The sequence below is a fragment of the Natator depressus genome, chromosome 3 (genome assembly GCF_965152275.1).
Source record: "Natator depressus isolate rNatDep1 chromosome 3, rNatDep2.hap1, whole genome shotgun sequence".
NCBI classification, from domain to species: Eukaryota; Metazoa; Chordata; order Testudines; family Cheloniidae; genus Natator; species Natator depressus.
The window spans coordinates 134,030,927-134,058,070 of record NC_134236.1 but is presented as its reverse complement, the minus strand read 5'-3'; the positions used below and the strand labels follow the sequence as shown (position 1 = coordinate 134,058,070).

Here is a 27,144-nt window from a genome sequence, read left to right as displayed (position 1 = left end):
TAAATGGACTTGGACATGCATGATAAATTTAAAATGAGTTTCTGTTAGCCTCTTAGAAGCATACACTTTTTAAAGAATGATTTTTGTCCTTCCCTTTTGAAAAATAGCTTTTTCCTCCTCCTCTTCCCCCGCATCCCCAATTCGTCTGGTGCACCAACAGGAAACAGAGCCATTCCCTCATCAGCGATGGCAGCACAGCTCTGGGAAATGAAATTTGCTAGCTACCATGCTGGCTTTGAAGCACAAACCTGTGTCGAACCTACATAAATGTGGCTTGTATCTTACTTTTAGCTTCTTGCCGACTGTGGTAGATTTAAAAAAACCCCACAGATATTTTGGCCAGATCCTGATCAATTCCTTGTGCAGGGAAGAAGAGTGTGAACAACCTTTCCCCCCCTCACCAACAGGCTCCATGGCCATCCCTGCACTCTGAACACAAGGACTACTAGAATCCAGTGCCTCTGATAGAGCCAGACTTGCCTATTGCCTCTCCTCCTTCCTCATTAGCACAGCACAAGGGTGTGCCATTGAATCCAGGCTGTCACAACAGTCATGCCTTCTCTCTGCAGTATCCCTTACTGCGGGGTCTAGCATAGTGGAAGAAGAGTTTAGCCCTTAAATGCTGAGAATATTCCTCATCAGATATAAGTGTTAAGGTAATTCACATTTTTGGTGTTCATACTTGTGCATAAGACAAAATACAGTACTTGCATATCCTTGTAAAGGAACAAAGAAAAAACTTTTATTCTTAGGTTTTGTGTTCAAAATCACTGTCTGCATTGCTAATTGTAATACACCTTAAATTATATATGTTAGCATTAGAAGAGTTTTTAAAATGGTTTTTTCCTTAACCTAGAATAAAACTGACAAAGAGAAGGATGAGAAGTATTCTCCTAAAAACTTTAAATTGCGACGCTTGTCAAAACCACCCTTTCACACGAGCACATCACCAGAGACTGGGTCCAAATTTGACAACACTGAGGCCAAAAACTCTGAACAAGCTCCAGTTAAATCCATAGAAATTACTTCTATTCTTAATGGGCTACAAGGTATTGTACATGGACTTTCTAATTCAGTATGTAATCATTTTACCAGTATTTAAAAGTGACAGTACAGAGCAATTGAAGCAAACTATAAATAAGGCTGCGAGTTTGTCATGGAGGTCACGGATTCCATGACTTTCCGGGACTTCTGCAGCGGCTAGCCCAGGAGCCCCGTGACCACCTCGGGCGGCCTAACCACACCAGCCACTGCTGGGGCAGTCTCAGGCCACCGTGCCCCTCCCCCCCAGCAGCAGCAGGAGTTTGGGTTTGGGAGGGGGCTCAGGGCAGAGGCAGGGGGTTGAGGTGTGGGAGGGAGAGAGGGCTCTGGGCGGTGTTTATCTTGGAGGGCAGGGGGCTGTCCAGCTCCCAGGCGGAGGCGCGGCCCGGTGGCTCCGTGCACTGCTTCTGCCCAAAGGTGCTGCCCCCGCAGCTCCCATTGGCCGCTGTTCCCAGCCAATGGGAGCTGCGGAGCAGTCACTCGGGGTGGGGGCAGCACGCAGAGCCCCCTTGGCCACGCCCCCTCCCAGCACCAGCAGGGGCCATGGGCCACCACCCTCCCCCCAGCAACAGCAGCACCCCTGGGCCGCCGCCTTCCAGAGCACACGCAGCCCCCCCCGGGCAGCTCCCCCGCACCCCGCAAAGCATCGAAATTTTAGTTAGGGGTATATAGTACAAATCATTGACAGGTCACTGGCCGTGAATTTTTGTTTACTGCCTGTGACCTGTCCATGACTTACTTAATATACCTGTGACTAAAATGTAGCCTTAACTATAAATTGAAACTTGTGGAAGAAGAAATTTCTTTCAGAGCATTAGGAGATTATTATAAATTCAGAGTCTGTCTGTACATTTCTTTTTATTTATAAATTGTTTTATATGTATTTTGCACATAAATACCGTATTTTGCACATAAATACCTTATTTTTGTCTAAAGTGCTAAAAACATACACAAACTTTCTGAATAGATATTCTGGATTCAGATGATTTTGTGTAATCTTAAAAATAATCAGTTCACCTATAAAATAATACTTTGAAAAGTTTTTCTGATGTGTTTTCCCCTTTTTGTTTTTGACAAAGTATTTTTGGCTGTTCTTTTTAGAAATAACAAAATGAAAAATGATAAAATTATACAGGAAACTAATTCTACCAGTATAAAAAAATACTTAGGAGCCATGATAGTGACATCATTAGTGACTCCAAAGTTAGTTATAATTGGCTTTTAATCACAAAAGCTAATTTGACGTGTACACAAGTACTTTCTCAAAATAGATGCTTTTATCTGAAATCTCTAACTTTTTTGAAAATCTTTAAAAATAGTGCATCAGATTCTGGCCTGGTTGTAAATCTGCATAGCTCCATTGCAGTTGATATAGCTATATCAATTTACACCAGCTGAGGATCCATCCCCCACTTGCAAAAACATCATAGCCTAGAAACTCCATGTTTGTTTCATTCAGTTTTCCTTGGTAATTAGTACCTTAAGTATTTTTAGGATATTTGGGTGGTTTTATAAAGTTTTGGAGCTGTTCACTTCAAGCTTTTGAAAACAGTCAGGTTCCTGTAGAATTTATGAACTTGGATGGTTGACTCTTTCAGATGACAATATTAATCTAAGATTTCATTTAAAGGTGACATAGAAAGGAAAAGTGGATTACTGCTCTTATTTATGATGTATAAAAAAGACCTGAAAGAGTTTTGGAGATTTTTTTCTGCTGGAGCTTTAGATTAGAAATTCAGGTCCTGTCTACACTGAAAGACTCTGTGGAGAACTAGCAGGATTATGACAGCACAAGTAGTAAAAGTGAAATCTGATTAATTGAGGGAAAGAGTGTTTTTAGATATACAGTCTAAAACAATGTTTTAATACCTATTTAACTAAAGTAATGCGAGAAAAGTTCTTTGAGAATTCAATATCTTAACGCTTCATTTAAAATCTGAGAAAGTTCCCAATATGCATTTTGCAGTCATCCGGGAAGGGCTTCTAGCCGAAAAAAGAATGGAAGTGTGACAAGCAGAGAAAAAACAACTTTGAAAGATAAACAAAATCCACAAACCTTTCATGCCTCCATCATAAAGAAGAAAAATCTACATTTATTTGTAGTTCGCTGTAGGCTAGCGGGCAGATTCACCAGCCAGGCAGTCCAAACAAAGCCCAAACCCCTCATGTTCAGTTCTCCATCCTTTTCATCTGAGCAAGTTCTCTGATAAACAGAAGATGCAAAACTTTTCAAAACAATACAAAACACCTGGTAACTCAGATCTTTCTGCAGGTGAGAAGTGGCTGGACCATCTTTCCTCCAAGCCTTCTCTTTCCCAGCTACTGTGGAGACACACACACTAGGACTTCCCTGACACTGGGTTTCTCTAGTCCGGTATCCCTGCCTGAGACAGGAAGCTATATATCTGGCTTCTTGTAGGTCACATGCTTGCACCTAGCCATGTGCCTAAAGACTGCAGCTCCCTTTTGTAAATGGCCATAGGATGCTAAAAGGCGCACTAGGACATGTACATCTGCCCCAAGCCAACTGGTTTGTTAGGGTACATCTACACATCAATAAAAGACCTGCAGCAATGAGTCTCAGAGCCCAGTGAAATGACTTGGACTCATGCTCTGGGGCTTAAAATAGCAATGTAGATGTTCGGGTACGGGGCTCAGGCCAGAGCCTGGGCTCTGACATTTTTTCCCCTTGCCAGGTTTCAGAGACCAGGCTCCAACCCAAGCAGGAACATCTACACTGCTATTTTTAGCCTGAGTCACTTTACAAAAAAGGGTCAAGTCTGTACCCTGAGTCACCTAAAAAACCCTTCCAAAAACACACACCACAAGTTTCCAGCCTCATTGTGAAGATAGGTTTCAGAGTAGCAGCTGTGTTAGTCTGTATTCGCAAAAAGAAAAGGAGTACTTGTGGCACCTTAGAGACTAACCAATTTATTTGAGCATAAACTTTCATGAGCTCACGAAAGCTTATGCTCAAATAAATTGGTTAGTCTCTAAGGTGCCATAAGTACTCCTTTTCTTATTGTGAAGATAATCTTCAAAATGTAAACTAATGGCTCTTCTTGAAAATTTTTGTGAAATGTTTATTAATAAATAGTCTTCAAAGCTTCGAACCTCTATCCTCTCTCACATGAGCAAAAGTGACAAGCCCTCATTTTGGAGCAATACTGTGCCCAGTTTAAAATTAAAAAAAAAAAAAGTAGCAAAACAGCACAAAATAATAAAGTCTAAAAACAAACAAAAACACCCTCAGCTCTTTGTGTTGTTGGAACTTGTAGGTGACTGAATGAAACTAAACTTTTTTTTAAAACTGGGCTGTGATATGAATGTTTTCAGCCAAAAGTGAATATGTGTTGCCCTGAAAACTAGCAACTGGGATGAAAGCCTAGTCCCATTGAAGTCCATGGGAATTTTGGCAGAGTCCTGTGGCACCTTATAGACTAACAGACGTATTGGAGCATGAGCTTTCGTGGGTGAATTTTGTGGGCTAGCCAACTACAAAAGCAGTTTCTCCTCCCTTGGTGTTCACACCTCAACTGCTAGAAAAGGGCCTCATCCTCCCTGATTGAACTAACCTCATTATCCCTAGCCTGATTCTTGCTTGCATATTTATACCTGCCCCTGGAAATTTTCACTACATGCATCCGACAAGTGGGTATTCACCCACGAAAGCTCATGCTCCCATACATCTGTCAGTCTATAAGGTGCCACAGGACTCTTTGCTGCTTTTACAGATCCAGACTAATACGGCTACCCCTCTGAAGCTTGACATGGGAATTTTGTCATTGACTTCAATGCGGCTATGATTTTGCCCTCTGTTTTGGACATAAAACTTGGTACAACTTTTAATTTAGATGATGCTAGCTACAGGTCAAGGATATTAGTAAAAAGTGAGCTTTATTTTGTGAGATGTGGACATAGAATGTGTGAGAGTGCAAGCCCAGATTTCAGACATATTAAGGTTTTTAGAAGTGAGCTTCTGATGGTAGTGATCCTCAAGTAATAGTAATAGTAGAAATCATTAACATTTAGAGATGATAAACCAAGCTGGAATTTACAAGTCCTATGCAATTAGAAAAATGTCCTAATCTTTTCTTCTATACATCTACATTTTTCAGCTTTGAGATTAGGGCAAATAGCAATTGTAAATTGTAATTATTAGTTAATATTAAAGATTTAGTGCATTTAAAGTCTAATATTAAACATTATTTTGGGCTGCCATGTCCATTTGTGTTATATAGAAGATTCATATATGTGTGGATTAATAAAACAGAGTTTATTTAGACTTGAATCTGTCACTTCATGCTTTCTCTGGTTCTTCAAAAAAGTATGCAAATCCCTTAAAGGAATTCCCTGGAGATGTTTTATTATATGGGATTTGCAAACTGATAAGCATTGCTGCTTATCTAGCTATTACACTTCCTAATAAAATGAAGTTTTTGAAAATAATCTGTTTTTTTTTTTCTACTGGGTACATGAAAACAAAGGATTTTAATAGTACTAGCTTTAGTGTGTATTGCTATCTATTTATCTATAATATGTTTGTATATTAGTTGTTTTTTTAGTATTACTTGTAACAAATTTTTTTTTAATAGCTTCAGAAAGTTCTGCTGATGATAGTGACCAGGAAGATGACCAAAGTGCCCAGAATGTACATAATGATGGCAAGGAGGAATCTCCGGATGAGACTGTGAGCCAGGACAAAAATGAACTCTGTCCAAAAGAAGAGCAGAGCAGCTCATCTCCCCCAGAAGAAAGGAAAGCCCTTGCAGATGTAGCACCACCTAAATCAGTATCCAAATCACCAGAAAGATTGCGGAAAGAGCTGGAGGAATTATCTGATGATACAGACTATGAAGGAGAGGATGAAGCTACAAAGAAAAGAAAGGAGGTCAAAAAGGAGGTAGTAGATAAAACAACAAAGCCACAGGTAAAACGTGGTAAGCGAAGGTATTGCATCACAGAGGAATGTGTAAAGACTGGGTCACCTATTAGAAAAGATGAAAAGTCCAAGAGCAAAGACTCCCATAGCTTAGAACATAGTAGTAACAGCTCCTCAGATGAAGATGAGGAGGACAAATCTAAACTAAAAATAACACCAACTAAAAAATACAATGGGTTAGAGGAGAAAAGGAAGTCTTTAAGGACAAGTGGTTTCTACTCAGGGTTTTCTGAAGTGGCAGAAAAAAGAATAAAGCTTCTAAATAACTCTGATGAAAGACCTCAGAATACCAGAGCTAAGGATAGAAAAGATGTGTGGTCCAGTATTCAGGGACAGTGGCCCAAGAAAACATTGAAAGAACTTTTTTCAGACTCTGACACAGAGGCTGCAGCCTCACCCCCACATGCTTCTGAGGATGCTGCAGTAGAGGAGCAGCTGCAGACTCTTGCAGAAGAGGTTTCTTTGCCCAGCTCTGAACTAGAAAAGCCTTTACTAGTCAGCATAGATGTTAAACCTGTTGAGGAGAAACCAACTGAAATGAGTGACAAGAAAGTTGAATTTCCAAGCAGTGGGAGTAATTCAGTGCTAAATACTCCTCCTACAACCCCTGAATCACCTTCATCTGTCACTGTAACAGATTCTAGTAGACATCAGTCCAGTGTAACAGTCTCAGAGACATTGGCACCAAATCAAGAAGAGATACGAAGCATCAAGAGTGAAACTGATAGCACAATTGAAGTGGATAGTGTTGTGGGGGAGCTGCAGGACCTTCAGTCTGAAGGAAATATTTCTCCAACAGGCTTTGATGCCAGCGTCAGCTCTAGCAGTAGTAATCAACAAGAACCAGAACATACTGAAAAAGGTAAAGAGAAAACCTGTTGACGAACATATATTCCTCCTCTCATTTCTTATACTGCTAATGTATTTGTGTTTAACTGCTGCTACATTACTTGGAGATTGGTTTAAGAACATTGGTCTGACCCAGTAGGGCCATTCTTAAGGTCCATTTAGCGCAGTATCCTGTCTTCTGACAGTGGCCAGTGCCAGGTGCGCCTGTCGTTCATTCCCAGCTTCTGGCAAACAGAGGCTAGGGACACCATTCCTGCCCATCCTAGCTAATAGCCACTGATGGACCTATCCTCCATGAATTTACCTAGTTCTTTTTTGAACCCTGTTATGGACTTGGCCTTCACAACATCCTCTGGCAAGGAGTTCCACAGGTTGACTGTGCATTGTGTAAAGAAATACTTCCTTTTATTTGTTTTAAACCTGCTGACTATTAATTCTTCTGTTACGAGAAGTAGTAAACAACACTTCCTTATCTACTTTCTCTGTACCAGTTATGATTTTATAGACCTCAATCATATCTCCCCTTAGCCGTCTATTTTCCAAGCTGAAAAGTCACAGTCTTATTAATCTCTCCTCATACGGAAGCCATTGAATACCCTTAATCATTTTTGTTTCCCTTTTCTGAACCTTTTCCAATTCCAATATATCTTTTTTGAGATGGGGCGACCACATCTGCACACAGTATTCAAGATGTGAGCGTACCATGGATTTATATAGAGGCAATGTGATATTTTCTGTCCTATTATCTATCCCTTTCTTAATTATTCCCAGCATTCTGTTCGCTTTTTTGACTGCCACTGTACATTGAGCGGATGTTTTCAGAGAACTATCCACAATGACTCCAAGATCTCTTTCTTGAGTGGTAACAGCTAATGTAGACCCCATCATTTTATATGTATAGTTGGGATTATGCTTTCCGATGTGCATTACTTTGCATTTATCAACATTCAATTTCATCTGCCATTTTGTTGCCCAGTTACCCAGTTTTGAGAGATCCTTTTGTAGCTCTTCGTAGTTTGACACTCTTAGAAGAAGCAATAGCCTGCTGTACCTTTTTAAAACTGTAAAAATAATGCCATAGAAAGGCCTGTAATCAATAAGTAAATATTTGACACTCCTTCAGAAAGTGTTTCTTGACCTTTTAGTCAGCAATCTAATATTTTAAAAATCAGAAATGCAACATAAGGTGTATCCTGGAGATTGCACCAGAACCCCAGACCAAACTGTAAAGCATTGTACACTTGATGTCTGTGTGTCATAAATTGTCTGGATACCTTTTCTTATACTGTATTTGAGTATGCAATGTACAGTTTCTCATTAACATTTTTATTTACTGTGTGTTCATGGTTTGGAACAACCAGCTCTCCAGGATTGTTCCTCAGGCAACTATTTCAAACTTATTTTTAAGGTCTGACTAGCGTGAGTTTTGTAAAGGAATTTGCTGCTCTCTTAGGCCGCAAACTGAAGAATCATTATTCATATTTATAACTTAAAACAATCCACCTTGACTACAATTTTATTAATAGAATACATTTTCAAGGAGCATCTGTCAGAATTCACAATTATTATTAATACTCCCTGAAGACGTAGATGCTCTATGTTGTGTTTGTGATCCAGTAGATGTTTAGGAGCTTTTCCACGATAGACTGCCATTTTCAAATATCAACAAATCAGTTGAAGACAATTTCTGTAGATTTAAATTTATCATACAAGGTCCGCTGTGGAAGTAATTTAGAATTTTTAAGGCCACTTTTAAGTGCTGAAAATAGAGCGTGGACTTTTTTCACTAAGGTAACTCAAAAATGGGTTTTCATTTTCAAATTTAACCTGCAAAAATGTAAATCCCTACTAGGACTCCACAGTGGAGGAGGGGAAAGAGAAGGCCCAATCCTGCTAGCACTTGTGTACCTGTATAAGTATTTTCAAGGTTGGGTCCAAAAGCTGTTTTGTTAAATCCATTAGCTATATATTAGTCCAGTCATATTTATAGTCTACCAAATATTTTTTAGTTTACATGGCTGCCTTTGGATACATGGACTAAAAGGAACACATTTGTTTTTAAGGACACTCATACCAAAATTGACATTCCGAAGTTTTGTTTGTATTGCTTTCTGTAAAATATACAACTTAATAGTTCAAGTGAGCCATATTTTCTCCCATAGATAAGCATAGTTACTATAATATGTGTAAAAATTAATAAGCTAAAGAAAACAATTACAGAGATATGAACAGGATTCTGAAATTGCAATATAATTTTTTTTTCATTTTAGCAATTTGCAACTACTTTTAGGAGCAAAATGCTTAACTGAAAGTTTTCTCAATCGACTGCTCTCAGAGCACTGTATCCTCTTTAGTTCTGCTCTTGTTATGCTTCTTGCAAGAGAATAATTAGGATTAGAGAAAGAAATTGATTTTTGGAGCCTGTGATAAAGTAAGTCTTTACAACCCTCTCACACTTAATAATGAGTAGGTTGAAAACTTTTCTGTTCTGCTTCCAGGTACTACGTATAAAAAAATGTGTACTGTGTGAAATCCAGGATGACTCCTTTCCCTTTCAAGTTCTGTTTTGTTTTGTAGTATCAGTCACACATTATCACTTTTTTATATATTCTATTCTAAGCGCCTCTCCAATTTGTATGCTTCTCCATTTGTAAAATGCAAGGTGCCCATGTTTAAAAACAGGATTGAGTGTGTGTCTGTAGTTCCTTAATTTTTGAATGATTTTGCTACAGGAGCCCATGGTATCTGTAAATCAGGCAGTTTCTGAGCCTTGTACAGTTCCCATTGCATTTTTTTTTTTAAAACCAGATGTCCTAGGATAAATTTCAGTTTTCCCTTCCTTTTCTAATTTTATTCCCTATAGCCATAAATACCAATAGTTCTTTCAGTTTTTAAATCTGAGAAAGAGAGAGGTGGGGAAAAGGCCAAATGAAAGGCTGTTGGTACTTCAGAATTGCCTGCTAGACTTTAAAACAGAAAATCATTCAAGCAGGTTTAATGCACTGTGGCTTCATTTTTTTCCTTGAAATTAAGTTGTAACATGCTGTCCACGTCTAATTACACTGATGAAGAGTTTCTAAGTGTTTTTTTTACTATAAAAGAACAAGTGTATGGTTGACATATGTTAATGGACGTTATTCACAGGGTGGTGGGATCTTACTTTATTATGGTATTGCTGGATGCTTCTGATTCACCAGCCAGAGGGATTCCTGAATTTTAGAGTTCATACTTACCCCATCTCATCTGAAAAAAACAAAAACAAAACACACCAAAAAAAACACCTGATACTGTTGATTGGTGCCTTACATGTTCTATGAATGCACTCTGATAACATTGTTGGTACTGTTGGTTTCCACAGTTTGCAAGACTGCTTAAGGCTTTTTAAAATCTATATTATTATCAAAGAGAAGTGGAGGTCTTTTCTGATTCTTTCACTTTTAATGAATCTTGATAAATTTGCCATCTGAACAAATGTCTGTTTAATTTGGAGTACTTAAACACCAAAAGGTCCATATGTGTTAGGAAAAATTGTATTGAATCATATGACCTATTAGTTACTTGCAAACATCTAACACATTTTCTCTTTCTACTAGCAAACTGTCTGCTTCCCATGCACCCCCCATTATCAGTTACCTGTGCGTACACATAAAATAATTAAATCCTGCTAATGGCAGCTGAGAAGAAAAGTCACGATTGTCTGTAAACTTAAATCTCAGAGGATCTGCCTGAGGCTTTAATATAGATAGATATGCCTTAACACCTAAAATACAAAGTTGTATAGTGTTTTCACCAAGAATTTAATGATTTGTTAAAATTGGAGTCTGTACAGGTCAAAAAAGACTTAAAGATGCTCAGGGAGGAGGCGGTTCCTCAAAAAAGCAGAAAAGAAGCCACAAAACATCAGTGGTGAACAACAAAAAGAAGAGCAAAACTAGTAAGTATAGCAACTTGGTGCAAAATGAAATCTAGACTTAGAACATCTTGTATTTGAGTGACAAGTGAAGGAAGTGTTTATATAAAGATAACATTTTAGAAAAATGTGCTAAGTAGAGAATTCATAATAAATGTTAAAATGATTAAGCTGTTTTCGCTGAGTGCAAGAGTATTTAAAATTTCTTGCTATGCTGTTTCTCTGACTGATCCTATAAGGTGCTCAAAGCTTTCAGCTCCCATTGAATTCAGTGGGACTTGTAAGCACGTGGCACTTTACGGGGCCTGTTTTTGTCAAAGAGGGAAGGAAAGAAAATATTTTGGGGTGTGGAAATACATACATTTTAAGGAAGGGAATAGGAACTCTATGCAAAGTGAACTTACATACTATGCAAGGTCAGTTTTCACACAATTTCACATAATTTAGAGGTGGTATTATTTACACAGTACTGCCAGTGTAATTACACAGGACCTGTATTCATCCACCTAAACTATTTGCTGCATATTGGAACACTTTACAAGTACATCTGACTTTTAAAGTAAACCAAATAAAAAATGAAGAGGTAACATCAGGATATCCTCATAAGTAGATGTTAATTAATGAATATATAGATCATTTTCCTGCCTGCACTATGAAACTAGACAGTTGCTTTGCATTATCCTCTAATGGAGGCTACATCTTTACTGAATATACTCTGATGTTACCTGAACAATTCTGGAGGTGAAATTCACTCTTCCCTACACAAGGCACAGGTAGTCAGTTTTTGTGCAGGACTTTCAGGGGCCGAAGTTTGACTTTTATTTTTTCACACACACACCCCACCACCTACCCGTTTACTTACCTTAAGGGCAGGTCATGCGTAACCTTAGATTTATATGTTCCCCCTTAGTAATTTAAAAATAACAAATAAAACCAAACTGAATTCTTTATGGCTCGAGCCAGCAGGGTGGTTACAGATAATTTAATTTATTGGAGGACTGTGAATGACTCAGTAAGTGGTAAAATTAAAAACTTTATTTAATATAAAATAATTAAGCAAACAGGCATTACAATATAATCTATACTGCATTTATACTCACATTTGATGAGGAAATGATGCATTATGGGGTGATCAATACCTAAATGACGAGAATGGGCATAATCCTTTCTCTAACAGTACCTTGGTGGTGGATGCGTGTGCCTAATCTAAAATTTGCATGCTACCCTTTTAATAATCAATTATAATAATACTCCTTAATTAATTAACATTAAATTTACTTTTTTTACCATAATTAAATATTTTCTACTTTTTTATTGGCTATTTAACATTGTCATCTTAATTAACATCTGCATAAATGCCATAGCAATATCTATTAATATAAATAGCATTTTCCAAAACATTAACACTGTATCTAAAACACTTATATAAACCAGGTAGGACCAAACATATTTACAATATGACCTGGGGTTGTGTCCTAACTTATCTTCAGCTTGCGTCTAAATTGTCTTGGTTCACTTTATTCATATTTTACCAGGCCTCGCTTGACTATTTTCAAAACTATTTTTAAGAAATAGATTTTTGGGCCTACTTACAAATCAATATTTCTGTATAAACATAAGCAAGCACCTTCTCTATAGGCAACACATGGGGTTGCAATTCAGATCCTACTGCCCACTCTGTACCTCCCTCTCTTCACCAGGGATGCATTTTACCCTTTATATATTGAAAAAGAGGTGTAACCCCTTTTCTGATATTTGGAACCAGTACTTGAGGAGTTAGTGGTTTGAATAATAAAATAAACCTATGTTGTGTATTTTTGTGTTTCTTCAGCAAACAGCAGTGATAGTGAAGAACTTTCTGCTGGTGAAAGTATGACCAAGTCTCAGCCAGCAAAATCAGTTTCCACTGGAATGAAGTCTCACCATACCAAATCACCTGCAAGAACACAATCTCCAGGAAAATGTGGGAAAAATGGAGAGAAGGAATCTGATCTCAAGGAACAGAATAATCGTTTGCCTAAAGTTTATAAATGGAGTTTTCAAATGTGTAAGTGCCTTTTTTTAAACTAGATCTAGTTTGTTCTTGTAGCAAGACATAGTAAATAAAATACTAAAGTATTTTCTTTCAGAATTACTTTCAGTCCTAACGTTTCTGAATTTAGTTATCTTTCTCTAAGATTAACTTTTAATTATTTTTGGGTGAAACTTACTGTGATCAAAATGCAGAAAGCCCACCCCTGTGCACTTTCTTATATACCGCTTATTTTTTTACACATAGGGTTTAAAGTCATTCTTAGGTTTTTGTGCAAACTGTCCAGTACTGGTGTGAATTTCATACTTCTTATGTTTAAGTTGACTTGTGTACCTTTTTTTCCCCCCTGTGATGATCCCTCAGAGGTTTCCCAGACTTGGTAGTCAGTTAAATTTCTTTGTGTTCCGTTTTACCTTAGCAAAACTGGAACCAGAACAGATTTATATCCTGTTATAGCAATAAACTTCTCCATTTTGTGTATTAGTCAGCTGTTCTTGGATAACTTTGGTGTGTTGTGAGGCATGAAGTTGGAGCGAATGTACTTTAATCCGCATGAAAAATTCATCAATAACTGATTAATGCAGACCCTGCAGTGCCTTATTGCTACTAGAGAGCAACTTCATTTTAACTTCTTTTTTTTTTTTTTAAATAATCCTTCTTTTAGAAAACAATTTGGGAAGGGGGCAGTTAATGCAACACTATCCTTCCACTGGGGAGAAAAGGAGGGCAACAGAAAATACATGGGGAAAGGCTTCAACACCTCTTATTTAATGTAACAAACATATTTAAGACCCTTTTCCCCTCATCCTGTCCTCCATACGTCCATCTGCCCTTTCAGCAATAGTTTGTGGTCCAACAGCCATTTTCAGCTCTGTTTCTGTTGTAAACTCAGACTTTAGGTTTTTGTTGTTTTTTTTGTAAAGTGGGAACTAGAAGTGGCTGTTGGGCTACAAGCTACTGCTGAAAGCGTAGCGGGGCTTAAGGGGGATAGGAGAAGAGGGCAGTTTAAAATTGTACTCGCTCCCTTCAGACTTTTCTGCCAATCCTCTCCTACCCTTATGTTCCTAAAAAATAGAGCTGGGAAATCAGGAGCCTTTAAATCAGCTTCCAATTCAGGTTCCTCAGGCTTCATGTCTTCAGTTTTATAGAAGGGCACTGCTTTCTTGCACACCCCGAAGTGGCTGTCAAGACTTTTCTCTTCTTGGTGATGAGGTCTCATTTGTATTCCTTTGCATGGCTTTTACGTCCATTTCAAGAGCTCCACTGGTCAAGTTAGAATGTCACTTTGGACAATTCAGAGCCAGGTGTTAGGGCTTTGATTTTAAAAGTCCAGATAATTAGGTCTTGGTCATAAAACCATCCATGATCCTCTCTTCTCCCCCAAGCACACATGCATGAATAAAAAGGAGCAGAGAATTCACCTACACACAGGGAATTCTTCACTTTCCATCTTCAGTCATTTTAAGGACCAGAGAATCTGATGCTAAACCCTTGGAGCCCAATCCTAAATCTGTGAGTAAAGCTTGAGAGTAAACAAACTTTACTTGCTGAAACTGTGAAGAAATTGAGAGGACAGAATCTCAGGAAAAGGAAAATCTGTTGCAACTTTGTTTGTATAGTGCCGAGCACAATGGGACCCCATTCTTGGTTGGTCCTTGGGCACTACTGTAAGAAACATAATTAAAAATAATTCCTTCGTCACACCAGGATCACATTCCACTTCTGCTGCTGATGGGAGAATAGCAGGCATAGCTTTCTGTTTTCCTTCAGAAGTTTGTAACTATGTGGCTCTGTGCTGTGCTTTCATCCACATGTCATGCCCCTGTTCTACCCAAACCCCACTCAGTAATCCGCTCAAATGAGATGTGCAGATTTCCCACACAGCTCCCATAAGGGTGCTTTTTTTATTCCCTTCTTCCCTACCCTCCTGCACATCAGACACAGGGTCAGATCTGTTCTTTTTTGCATCTGTCAGGTGGCACAAAGGAGTTGAATTTTAACCATAACTGGTCACCTGTGAATTTCCCTGCAGAGGGGAACTCTCAGTGAGAGTAAAACCATCAGAGCCAGTGCCTGTTCCTACCAACATCCCAGGATAAAATGCCAGGGGAAGAAGAGGCATATTGGGAGTAGACAGGGAAGGAGGAAGAGCTCTGTTATGCTACACTGATCCTCAGTTATTGTACAGTCCCTCACTTAGAGCAGCCCCTAGTATGTTCTAATTCACATTGGAGCGAGCACAGACTGTGCTACAGAATCATGAAGCCATAACTGGCTGGCTCCCTGATGGCCATGCTACTCTCTTTGTCAGCGCTCTGCTTGTCCCAAATTAAGACTCATGCCCAGAGACTTTAAACTGTTTTTGACCCCATTTGTGCCCATCTAAGGATTCAGTTCTGGATATTTAATTCTGAAAATGCTTATTAATCTTCATAAACATAAAACAAAAAACCTTATTTGTTAGTTTTTTCCCCTCTCTCAAAAATATTTTCCTGTCTGCCACTCGTGGTGTTTGAGGAGAAAAATCTGTATTGATAGATGTTGGCTGTGTTGTAACTATGTGGTTCCAAGATACTGTATTAGAGATATAAGATGGGTGAGATAATATCTTTTAGTGGGCCAATTTCTGTTGGTGAAAGAGACAAGCTTTCGAGCTACACAGAGCTGAAGAAGAGCTCTGTGTAGCTCGAAAGCTTCTCTCTTTCACCAACAGTGATTGGTCCAATAAAATATATGACCTTACCCACCTTGTCTCTCTATCGTGATAGATGGCAACTAAAGTTGCTGTGGTTTTTAGCTGCTTTGTCCTCTATCTTGATACTTTTCCAGTACCCTCCCCATAGGATCTGAACATCTCCCAAGAATTTACAACTAGAAAGTTTTATGGAAACTTCAGTTCTATATTAATAATTAACTGAGGTGTTATTTAACTCACAGCTGACCTGGAAAATCTGACAAGTGCAGAGCGCATAACAATCCTACAGGAAAAATTGCAAGAAATCAGGAAACACTACCTGTCCTTAAAATCTGAGGTAGCTTCCATTGACCGAAGAAGAAAGCGCTTGAAGAAAAAGGAACGGGAAAGTAAGTACTTAAGGTTAAATTCTGTCCTCTGTATGCCATGCAGTGGGATTACCCATTGTACCTGAGGAATGTGGCCCTTAGATCTCTGCCAAAAATTTCTAATGCATATACCTGTTAATTTCCAACAAGTTAAATTAAAAGTCCAAAAGAATGTTTTTCTTGGGTTGATCTTTGTAACACATGTAACATTTATGTTTCCATAAATGTTGGGTAACTCTTCATGAAAAATTGTTTTTCCAGCATACCATATAAGTACATTTGTCATTTTAATAGATGCCAACAATAGAAACCATGATACTGTAATCCAGTACACAAGTTCCTTTTGTTTCACTACTAATGCAGCCTTTATTTTTTTAAAGAATACTGTCAGGTTAAAAAAAATATGTTTTGAAAGACAAACTTCTGTCTTTGGCCCGACTCCAACAAAGCATTTAGGCAGGAGCTTAAATTTAACCACATAAGTAATCACATTGACTCTGATTACTCATGTGCTTAAACACTTGCTTACGTGATTTACCAGAATGGGCTGCCTTTTTTTTTTTTTTTTTTAGCAATGACAGATTAGTTGGGGGTTTTTTAATTTCAGTTTTAATTATCTAATGTACTTTTCACCATTTATACTGACTTTCTTACTGTTTTGCACCTTGTTCAGATAATGAAAACCTAGTAAAATTCATCTGTTTCTATTTCATATACTAGCACAGGACTGCTGTGTTTGTATTATAAAAACTGTAGGGGAACATTTCAGTGCAAAGTGGTTTTCACTGAAATTCATGAAAACATTTCTATTTAATATTAGGTTTATATAATCATTTAAAATACAAAGCCTAAATGTTTGCACTTAAACTACCTGACAATGCCACATGACACTGTTTCTAGGGATTTCAGTGCAGCCATCTGAGAAGTATGGCAAATTCATGCAATGTCCTGGGCTGGCATTCACATTAATAGCATTTGTAAAGCTGTCAGCAAAATGTTTGTATAGATATCTAGAAATTCTTCAAGAATTCAAATAAAAATAATCCCACAAAAATACAATTCAGGTAGCCAACATTTTTAGTCAACAGCACTCCATATGAAAAGAACATTTTCAGAGGGATGTATTCTGTTGTATTCTCTAAGAGGATCTACATTTTTTTGAAGAATTATAAAACTAACTTTTTCTAGTAAATGTATGCAAAATTCAATATTACTGGCTTGATTTTTTTTACAAATAAGTATAATAATTTACTATAAAATCATTTATCATGATTTCCATGATAAATTATAAAATATTAGCTCTCCATTAGCCACAGAGTCATTACTTCATTAACTACTTTTAAAGGAACACCATCTTAAGTCACACTTCTCTCTGAAAATGTTATACATACTGTTGTTATAAATAATATATATTACTGCTGAAAGATATTGGAGAGAAGTAGTAGTTTTCTCTATTCTTCATTTGTTCACTTTGTACGTTTGACAACACCATGATTATAAGGGGAAACAGTGAACTCATAGAAATGTAAAGCTGGAAGCAACAGGGATAGGTTATCTTGTCCATCCCCCAGCACCGAGGCAGGACTAAGTATACCTAGGCCATCTCTGACAGGTGTTTGATTGATGTCTTTTTAAAAAATCTCCAATGATGGGGATTATATAACCTCTCCTGGTAACTATCCTTATAGTTAGAAAGTTTTTCCTAATATCTAACCTAAATGTCCCTTGCAGCAGATGATTTCTTGTTCTACCTTCAGCGGACATGGAGCACAATTGTTACAGTCCTCTTGGTACACCCCTTAACATATTTGAAGACTGTTACCAGCTGCCCCCTCAACTCTTTTTTTCTTAGGACTAAACATGTCCATTTTTTTAACCTTCCTGATAGCTCAGCTTTTCTAAACCTTTTATCATTTTTGTTGTTCCCCTCTCTCCAGTTTGGCCACATCTTTCTTAAACTGTAGCACCCAAAACTGGACAGAGTACTCCAGCTGAGGCCTCACCAGTGCCAAGTCGAGTGGGACAATTGTCTCCTGTGTCTTATATGTGACTTTCCTCTTAATACACCCAAGAATGATATTAGCCTTTTTCACAGCTTCATCATGTTCTTGGCTCATGTTCGAATTTTGATCCGCTATAACTCCCAGATCCTTTTCAGCAGTACTACTGCCCCACCATTTTGTAGTTGTTCACTTGATTTTTCCTCCCTAAGTATAGTACTTTGCATTTGTCATTACTGAATTTCCTCTTGTTGATTCAAATCAGTTCTCCAATTTATCAAAGTCATTTTGAATTCTAATCCTGTCCTCCAAAGTATCACCTCCCACCATGGTGTTATCTGTAGATTTTATAAGCACATTCTCCACTCCATTATCCAAGTCATTAATGAAAATATTGAATAATACCAGGCCCAGGAGAGACCCCTCTGGGACTCCACTATTTGTATCCTCCCAGTGTAACAGGAACCATTGACAGCTATTCCCTGAATCTGGTTTTTCAACCAATTGTTTGCCCACCTTATAGTAATAGTAATGTATAGTAATGTAGTATAATGGACCATACAGTCAGTTTCCTTGTTTCTCTTGGTCTTTCACACAGCGACAAGAAATTGTAAAGAATTAATTATTAATTAAAAAATGTGTAGTAGTTGTTGGAGTCAGTGGATACCGACTCGTCTTGTATTACAGGGTTAGAACCTTTTGTTAACCCCCCAACAATGGCATGTGATAAGAGCCACAAGATAAAATTAGCTTCTGATCTGCACTACTCTTGTTATATAACATGATGGCAAAATCACAACAATTGGCAGGGGCACTTGGGAGCGGGTGAAACTACTTTTAATTATTTTTATTATTTTAACTGGCTAGGTTTTAAGTTGATGGTGTCCCTTTAATGTTTATCATCTGCTTTGAGGTCGTCGGGTAAGAGATGCTAATGTACATGCAAAGTATTTTTTTATTTTATTTTAGTACATTTATTTAAACCTTTTTGTTTTTCTTTATGTCATAGGTGCCACTATTACATCATCTTCTTCTTCCTCACCTTCCTCCAGTTCCATTACAGCTGCAGTTATGTTAACTTTAGCAGAACCATCTATGTCAAGTTCATCACAAAATGGGATGTCAGTTGAGTGCAGGTGACAGCAGGACTTGCCAAAGCACTTTGCACTTAATGGCTGCTGAGGGCCACTTTTTTTATACTGCACAGTGGCACAAAATTCAGACAAGCACTATTTTGTATTTAAAAATTGTTTCTTGACAAGCTAACTTTGCACTTAAGTGCACTTTTATGAAGAAAAAGTACAACAAACTGCTTTTCCTCAAGCAATAATTGTTTCCAACTTGTCTGGGAATTGTATGTCTAGTGACTCGAAGGCCTTCCACTGTGGCAAATGGAGAGGCTGTTTGTTCACTGCCTGTAGAGACAGTACAGTAAGCATACAGTTGTTGGTTGGGCCTAATTGATGTGTTAAGGCTTACTGTACATGTATTCCCTGGTATTTTGTTAAAGCTGGAACATTTGATATTTTTCCATTTATTTATGACAAATATTGAACCTATTTTCATTTGTACAAACTAATTGTTTTTTAACTTCTAAGTCACCTCATAGTGGCTTTAATTGTATAAGTCAAGCACATGTATTAAATTCAAAACCTGCAGTTAGTAGGATGTTTTGACATCAGTCCTGATAACCAAATATGAAGATTCTCTTTTAAAAAGACTGACTAATGTTTACAGGTTTGAATTAGGCTAATAGGTTACTATGGGTTTTAATAACCCATTAATTGGAATGGAACTACTGTACTTTGCCATTTTTCTATGAATCAGTATTTTTTTTAATTTTGATAAAATACATTATGACAAAAGGAAGAAAATGGCTATCAAACTGTATTAAATCTTAAACAGTGTATAAAGATTGTATTTAGCCAGTTTAAAGTGTATATTTATTCATAATGGATTATAACAGTTATATTTTTGTGTTTTCTTGTAAATGTTTCTTTTCCCTTAAAGCAACAAATATTTCATTTGTAATGCTTATTTTATTACGAGCTGCAACTGAGAGGACTTCAAGAAGGAGAAAGCTGTGTTAATATCGTTTGTGGTTGCTGATATGAACACTGCCACAAAAGGATAGTTGTTTTTAATATAAATAGCTAGCTGAGTGTTAGACATTCATTTTTTTAAAAAAATGCCTTGTACAAAATCCAGACCCAACTCAGAACTGTTTTCACATGTATTGATTTTATGTTGTATGAATCCCAAGCTCTCTCCTGTTAATTATACATCTTTGTAAGACATTTGTATATTGCGGAAGTGTTCATTCAAGCTATTTAATACCTGGCACTGTTAATACACAGTACTTTATTGTACAGATTGTTTTACTGTTTTAATTGTAGTTCTGTGTACTTCTTTTGGCTGGGGGAAAAAGGGGCTGGCATGTTTTTCTTTGTTTTTTGGCAATACAACATGTAATTTCAAAAGGTTTTGTTTGTAGATGCTAGAGTGTCAGAATCCTTTACATTCGACTTTTCTAAGAAAAGCGTTTTCAGTCTTCGTAGTGTGTGCTTACGGTAACTGATTTTATTGAAAATGGTTTCAAAGTATTCAGATTTGTACAAGACTGTAAAAATTTGTTGACAAACGTTGAAGGAAAAGCTTATAGAAAAAAGCTATAAAATATATATTAGGTTCTGAAGACAATGGAGAACTATGTAATATATTGTACAAATGTAAGCAAAGGCCTCTGAAATAAAATGCCATAGTTTGTGAATCCCTGATTTTGTTTCTAACAGTTTAATTAAGTAATTTTAGTGTGTTCATTTAAATGACACGCAATTGTAGAATCAGTTAAGCTAATTGTATTGGTTGTGTTGTAAGAAATAAATATATAAGGAATAATTTTGAGAAAAATATACTGGGCCAAATTCTCTTCTCAGTTTGGCCAAATTCATCCTCTACAGAGCCATGCTACTGATTAATTTGGCAAATTGACATAAATGAGGTTACATCAGTATAATTAAAGACTGGATTTGAGCCACTTTAATTCTGTTAGTTTTGAAAATGTGAAAGAAAAGATGCTTAAGGTATTTGCTGACCTCTAATATCTATTGGCCAAGTTCAGATGAGGTGAAAGCAGAACTCCAGTGAAATAACTGGAAATGCTCCTGCTTACCCTAGGTCTGAATTTGATCCTATGCATACAAACTTCACTCATCTGATTAAAATGCTATTGCATGTGCAAACTGATGTATTATCAATGAGACTTTGTTAAATAACGAATAATTAATATGCAGTTTAGCACGGCTTGATTATTTTTATTACTAACATTCTGCCATCTGAGGCCCCGATCCTCCAAACACTTAGGTACATGCTTAACTTTAGGACCATGAGAAATCCCATTGATTTAAATGACTTAATTGACTGGTCATAGTAGTAAAGTTAAACATGTGCCTGTGTTTCCCCATCAGTAGATGTAACTTGCATTGGTTTCATTGGGAATTGCTCCTGTGGAACTGAGGGCAAAGTTCACCCACTGGACTATGCTTCTGCATCTGCTTTTTGGACAAATAGCTTTTACTCTAATAAAACACTTACTGGCTTTAGTGGAAGTCAGTCTCAGTAAGCAGGTCAGGATTCTATCCTTCCTGTATCTTTTTTGGTCTAATTACTCCTTGTTATCTTCCCCCCAATCCATCTTCCCCAGAAATCTGATTTATCTATTTTTGGGAGCTTTCTCACTGAAGGGAATTTTTTTGCTTCTTGAAAGTGGAGAGGTAAGCTAGAAACCACACATTTTTCATTAAGGTGAATGATACTCTCACTAGCAGTAGAATAATATTGCAGGCAGCCATGCCATCAAATACAGATATTATCCCTTTCTTTACTGTATTTCTTTCCATGTGATTTAATGAATAATTTCAGTATTATAAATTGCTCTAGAGGTGCTAGAGTGAAGTTCCATTCCGAAAAGCAATTCTCTGTAAATGGTACTCTGCAGCTCAGTATCTCACTAATTCCAAGAAAAAAATGTTTTTACCTGTCAGACCTTCAAATTTCCTAGACTCTTTGAATCATTTGAGCTTTTTCCTTCTCTCATATCACAAGTAGTAAAAATTCTTCAAGTGCGTGTCCATATACATTCCACTCTTGGTGGGTCTCATGCACCCCAAGCACTCAAAACTGTAATCTTTTTGCCTGCAGTGTCTGTTGGGCCACACCTGTGCCTTGCGTGTCCTTGCACCCTCCTCACCCCCATCCACCCATCCAACAGCATAAAGGGAATAATGGGCCAACCGACCTGCAATTCCTTCTTACGCCTGTGGCTGCTAGATGGAACTGAAAGTTGTCCCCCTGTCCTTCTCACATTTGCAATTCCAAAACAAAAATGTGAGTACACAGTTACCAATTTGACGTAGACTTCTACTTAGGATTTGATCTGGGCACAGTTCTTCATCTGAAACTTTTTTGCACAAAAAAAAAAAAAAAATTGTAGATTTGGATTGACCAAAACACTTTGTGAATTTGTATAGAATTTGGCAAATTATCAGGGGAAAAAAAATTGAGATGCCAAAATGATTGATTTTTTTTTTAACAAAATGTTTCGATTTTGTGTGGATAGATTCTCAAGCAGACTTAGAGTGCCAGTCATAAAATCAAGGAGGAGCTCCTGCCTTATACAAATAGCCCAGGGGTTAGGGTACTCACCTGGGATGTAGGAGACCCAGATTTGAATCCCCTTTCTGGAGCAGGAATTGGAACTCCGCTGTCCCAGTCCCAGGTGAGTACTCAACAACCAGGCTATACTGTCACTTTCTTACTGTGACCAAATTAATATTTAATTATTTAAACAGCTTCAACAAGAGAGGTTCCTTCTTGGCTTTGAGATCTGTGCCTAAGTCCTCTGGTGATTCTAGCCTTTCATTTCCAAATTTCCTTTGCTTTTGTTAAATAGTGCCCAAAATCAAAATGAAACATTCTGTCCAACCCAAAACATTTTGTTAACTTACTGATTTGCCAAAAATTCCCCCCCAAAAAGTTTTGGTGTTTACCGACTTTTTTTTTTTTTATTTAAATTGCCAGCAAATCAAGTGTATCAGTTTATTTTCTAGCCAATGCATGCTCCACATGTAATTTACACATAGCTGAATTTGGTCCAGAAACTTCCATGAGAATGCTGGCTGCTGAAGGAGGGCAACATCATCCCCCGCCTTGGAGACTCAGAAGAAGTAGAGAGCAGAATTTTCAATTCATCTCATGGCAAAGAGTGAATCCTTGAGTCTTTTTATAACCCAGCAGATCATGGATGTGAGAAAACTGAACAGGAAGTTCAATCCTTTTCATATCTAAAGGAAAACCAACATTCTGTAGTAAAACCCCCCCATCCCTCAAAAAACACTAATGTCGCAAACTTTTCTGAGTTTCCTATGGGTCTATATCCCAATATTTCCTTGAAAAGAAAGGTTTCCTCTTCATAATATGATACAATGTGACATCATAACACTATTGGCTATGTTTATTCAAAATTATATTACTCTTATAGTAGCAAACACATGACACATTTGGGCCCTTAATATTCCTATGAAGAACTAGGGCCCTAATTTTTAAAAATGAGTAAATATATTGCTTCAGTTTCTGGGTGCGCTGTTTGACACCCTAAAGGGGGCTTGATTTTTGAAAACTTCTGAACAGCCCACTTTCTGAAAATCAAGCTCCTTTAAGGTGTGCCATCCTAGCCACAGAAAATTACTAAACTTTTGAAATTGTAGGCTGAGAAGCAAATTTTCTCCTTCACTGTAGCACTTTTCAGTTGGGTCCCACAACACAAGAGTTGCCTAAATCCAGCAGATGTAGTCCCTTGTTGATTGCCCTTGCCTGTGGAAAACCTTGGGTGCCACAGAGCTGCAGTTGAGGCTCCTAACCAAGCTCCTCTTGGCCTCTCTAGCATGAGCATGGCCAGGGCATCCCTGGTAGCAGAAATGTCCCATTGGCAACTGGCACAAGAGACATCATCCTGCGATCAGTTCTAACTTGCAGCAAGGGCATGGAACAAAACTGACACCTGGATGGCCCCACAATCAGGAGACTGTAAAGATACCTTTAAGTCAACTGCATCCCTGTCGTTCACTTAGGCTATAGTGTATACATTGCATAATCTTCCAAGAACCATCTTTTCTTCGTACTTGCTATCTATACTATATACGCAGCTGTGACAGCTTATATTTTGTATACTTTTAGATGACTGTCAAAGTCATATGCTATAGTTAGGCTTGCCTGAATTTGATTTTTTTAAAATAACATTGACATTTATTTTTAAGCATTTTTTAGATTGTCAATTTAAATTTTCAATTTTGCAAAATTATGGTGGGGGAGACTGATGACAGTAGATGGTGAGATTCAAAAAGTTAAAACTTTATAACTTTAAACACAATTTGTCAACAGATCAAATATACAATATAAATATCCTTAAACTCAAATGAATTCTCAAGCAGCATTTTTCTTACTCTGCTTATATGTAAATTTCAATTATTGATATAAATACCTTTCATTGGTTTGTGTGTATGGCAAAATTGACATTTACTAATAAAATCTAATCCCTTCAAGCCTAAATATAGTGTAACATAGCAAGTACAGAAAATGTAATATGTATTTGTGCAAAGAAAATGAAGTTGGTGTGTAAATGAATCCTGTGCAAGTTTGCTTCCAGGAGATGAGTTTTTGTGTTATGGTAAGGGATCTGATAGAGTATAATGTTTGTACTGGAAGATTGAGAGACAAGGATTTGTACTTACTGAATATCTGACAGTCTTGTAATGAAGAGCCTTATTAAGAGAGAGCAGGTTGCAACCCTCTGGTAGTGGGATCCATATCAAAAATTTATTCAGTGGGTGCCAATCATTTAAAATCAGTGTTTTGAGGACACAGGTTATTTGTAATAATGTGAATATTGTGTTTGAATTTCCAGGAATACCTGTTTTCTCACGTGTCAAACAGACGTGAATATTCAAATAAAATGATCAAAGCAAGAAATTAACATAGGTAGAAAATTAACATAAGTAGATGACTCTCTCCAATCAAAACATGACAGAGGAAGGGAACGGTCCCCTGGTTCTGAAGACCTTAGATCAGGGGTCAGCAGCCGATGGCACGCAAGCCAATTTTTAATGGCACACTGCTGTCGGCTGGGGACCCCAGCAGACAGCAGCATGCCACTAAAAATCCGGCCCGGCCCAGCCTTCTCTGCCCCCCGCCCTCTCCTTGCAGGGCAAGCAAGCTTTCCCCTTCCCCCAGCCTCTTCCCCAGGCATGCTGGGTTCCTGCCCCTCCTTCTCTCCCTCCCTGTGGCCGATCAGCTGATGGCCCTTGCTACAGAGGGGGAGAGGGAAAAGCGGAGCTGCAGCAGCTCTCTGCTCCGGGGACCTTGGGGAAGGGGGTGGAATCGGCATATCCCCTCCAGCCCCCTGCCATGAGCCACTCAGGGCAGGAGGCTGGGAGCACCCCCATGACCCCAGCCCACATCCCCAGCTCTCTGCCCTGACCCCTGCACCCGCCTCACACACTCTCTGCCCTCACTCCTGAACCCCCACCCCTGAACCCCCCAACCCTCTGCCCTGACCCCTGCACCCCCCTCACACACACCCAGCCCTCTGCCCTGACCGCTGCACCACCCACACACCCTAGCCCCGTGCCCTGACTCCGGCACCCCCCACAAATACCCAGCCCCGACTCCTGCACCCTACTCACACACCCCATGCCCTGACTCATGCACCCCCCACATCCCCACCCTGAGCACCAAATGGGAGCTCCTGCACACACCCCCACATTCCCACCTGCACCCCTTGCACCAAATGGGAGCTGTCCAGGTAAGTGCTCCACACCCAAACCTGCTGCCCCAACCCTGAGCCCCCTCCCTCATTCTAGCTCCTGGACAGACCCTGCACCCCAACCCCCAGCCTGCTCCTTTACCCCCAGCCCTGTTCTCGGCGCACTTCCACCCTCATCTCAGTGCAGAGAGAGGAAGAGAATGGCTAGAACCAGGGAGAAGGTAAGTACTTTATGTGGACAGGGCCGGGACCCCAGACTGGCAGCAGGGCTGAGCGGGCCCAGCAGCTGGGACCCTGGCTGGCAGGAGCTGGCGGATGGACCCCAGACAGGCAGTGGGCTGAGCCGCTCAGCCCACTGCTGGTCTGGGGTCCCGGCCGCTGGCCCCGCTCAGCCCACTGCTGGTCTGGGGTCCCGGCCGCTGGCCCCGCTCAGCCCACTGCTGGTCTGGGGTCCCGGCCGCTGGCCCCGCTCAGCCCACTGCTGGTCTGGGGTCCCGGCCGCTGGCCCCGCTCAGCCTGCTGCCAGCCTAGGTGAATGGAACCCCAGGCTGGCAGTGGGCTGAGCAGGCCGGCAGCATAAGGTTAGCATTTTAATTTAATTTCAAATGAAGCTTCTTAAACATTTTGAAAACCTTGTTTACATACAATAGTTTAGTTATATAATATATAGACTTATAGCTAGAGACCTTCTAAAAAACGTTAAAATGTATTATTGACACGCAAAACCTTAAATTAAAGTGAATAAATGAAGACTCGGCACACCACTTCTAAAAGGTTGCCAACCCCTGCCTTAGATATTAGGGACAGGTTGCGATCTTTCCTTTTACAGTTCCTTCTTGAAGGACGCCTCATTACAATACTTTTTATTTTCCGTGCCCAGTAGGTATTCAGTTGAGAGTTGTTTTGTTCCACATGCTACCACAGGATCATCCTCCTTTTCCCAGACTCCAGTCCTAGAGTCACTTTCAGGCTCAGAGAAGCGCTAGAAATACTAGAATAGATTTGTCCTAGGTCAGATAGTAAAAAAAACAGTGAATCGTCCCCTCAGCCCCCGGCTAGCCTGCGATGATGCTGTAGTGCCTTTTGTTAAACGTGCTCCTTTACCAGAGCCACACCCCACTCCTGCGCATTTGTCAAAGGGGGCAGAAATTTAACAAATCCTCAGAGCCCCAAAGAAACCACAGCCACTGACAAGGGCAATAAAATAAACCCGCCCTGCCGCTGGGGCCAGGCCCGACGTTGGTATCGCGCCTCCAGAGGCGGAAGGAGAATGCGCCGCCGCATCTTGCCACAGGCACATTCCCCCGCTGGGCCAGGGCAGGAGGCGCCGTCAGCCGGGCTCCCCAGCAGGCTGCTCTACCAGACAGACCCACGCGTGCCCGCACCGTCTCATCCGCCGGCTGCTGTGGCGCCGGACGGGCCGGGCGCTGCGCCTGAGACAGGGAGTGAGAGGCGGGTCTCCCCGCCCTGTGTCTCCGCTAGAGCGAA

General features: G+C 39.2%; 1 protein-coding gene across 3 annotated transcripts in view; it reads left to right on the top strand.

Moving 5' to 3' along the window:
- The window catches only part of ARID4B (AT-rich interaction domain 4B), a 146,350-nt gene extending 125,734 nt beyond the window's left edge, over positions 1–20,616 (top strand). For 2 of the 3 annotated variants that reach the window (XM_074948865.1, XM_074948866.1), the window contains exons 19-24: positions 857–1,049; positions 5,637–6,845; positions 10,653–10,766; positions 12,574–12,789; positions 15,712–15,858; positions 18,847–20,614. In XM_074948865.1, the coding sequence (XP_074804966.1) occupies positions 857–1,049; positions 5,637–6,845; positions 10,653–10,766; positions 12,574–12,789; positions 15,712–15,858; positions 18,847–18,977 (2,010 nt within the window). In that variant the 3' untranslated portion in view covers positions 18,978–20,614. Of the gene's footprint in view, positions 1–856; positions 1,050–5,636; positions 6,846–10,652; positions 10,767–12,573; positions 12,790–15,711; positions 15,859–18,846 lie in introns of all 3 variants that reach the window. The other variant, XM_074948867.1, reaches the window with a different exon arrangement.
- The last annotated feature ends 6,528 nt before the right edge of the window (positions 20,617–27,144 follow it).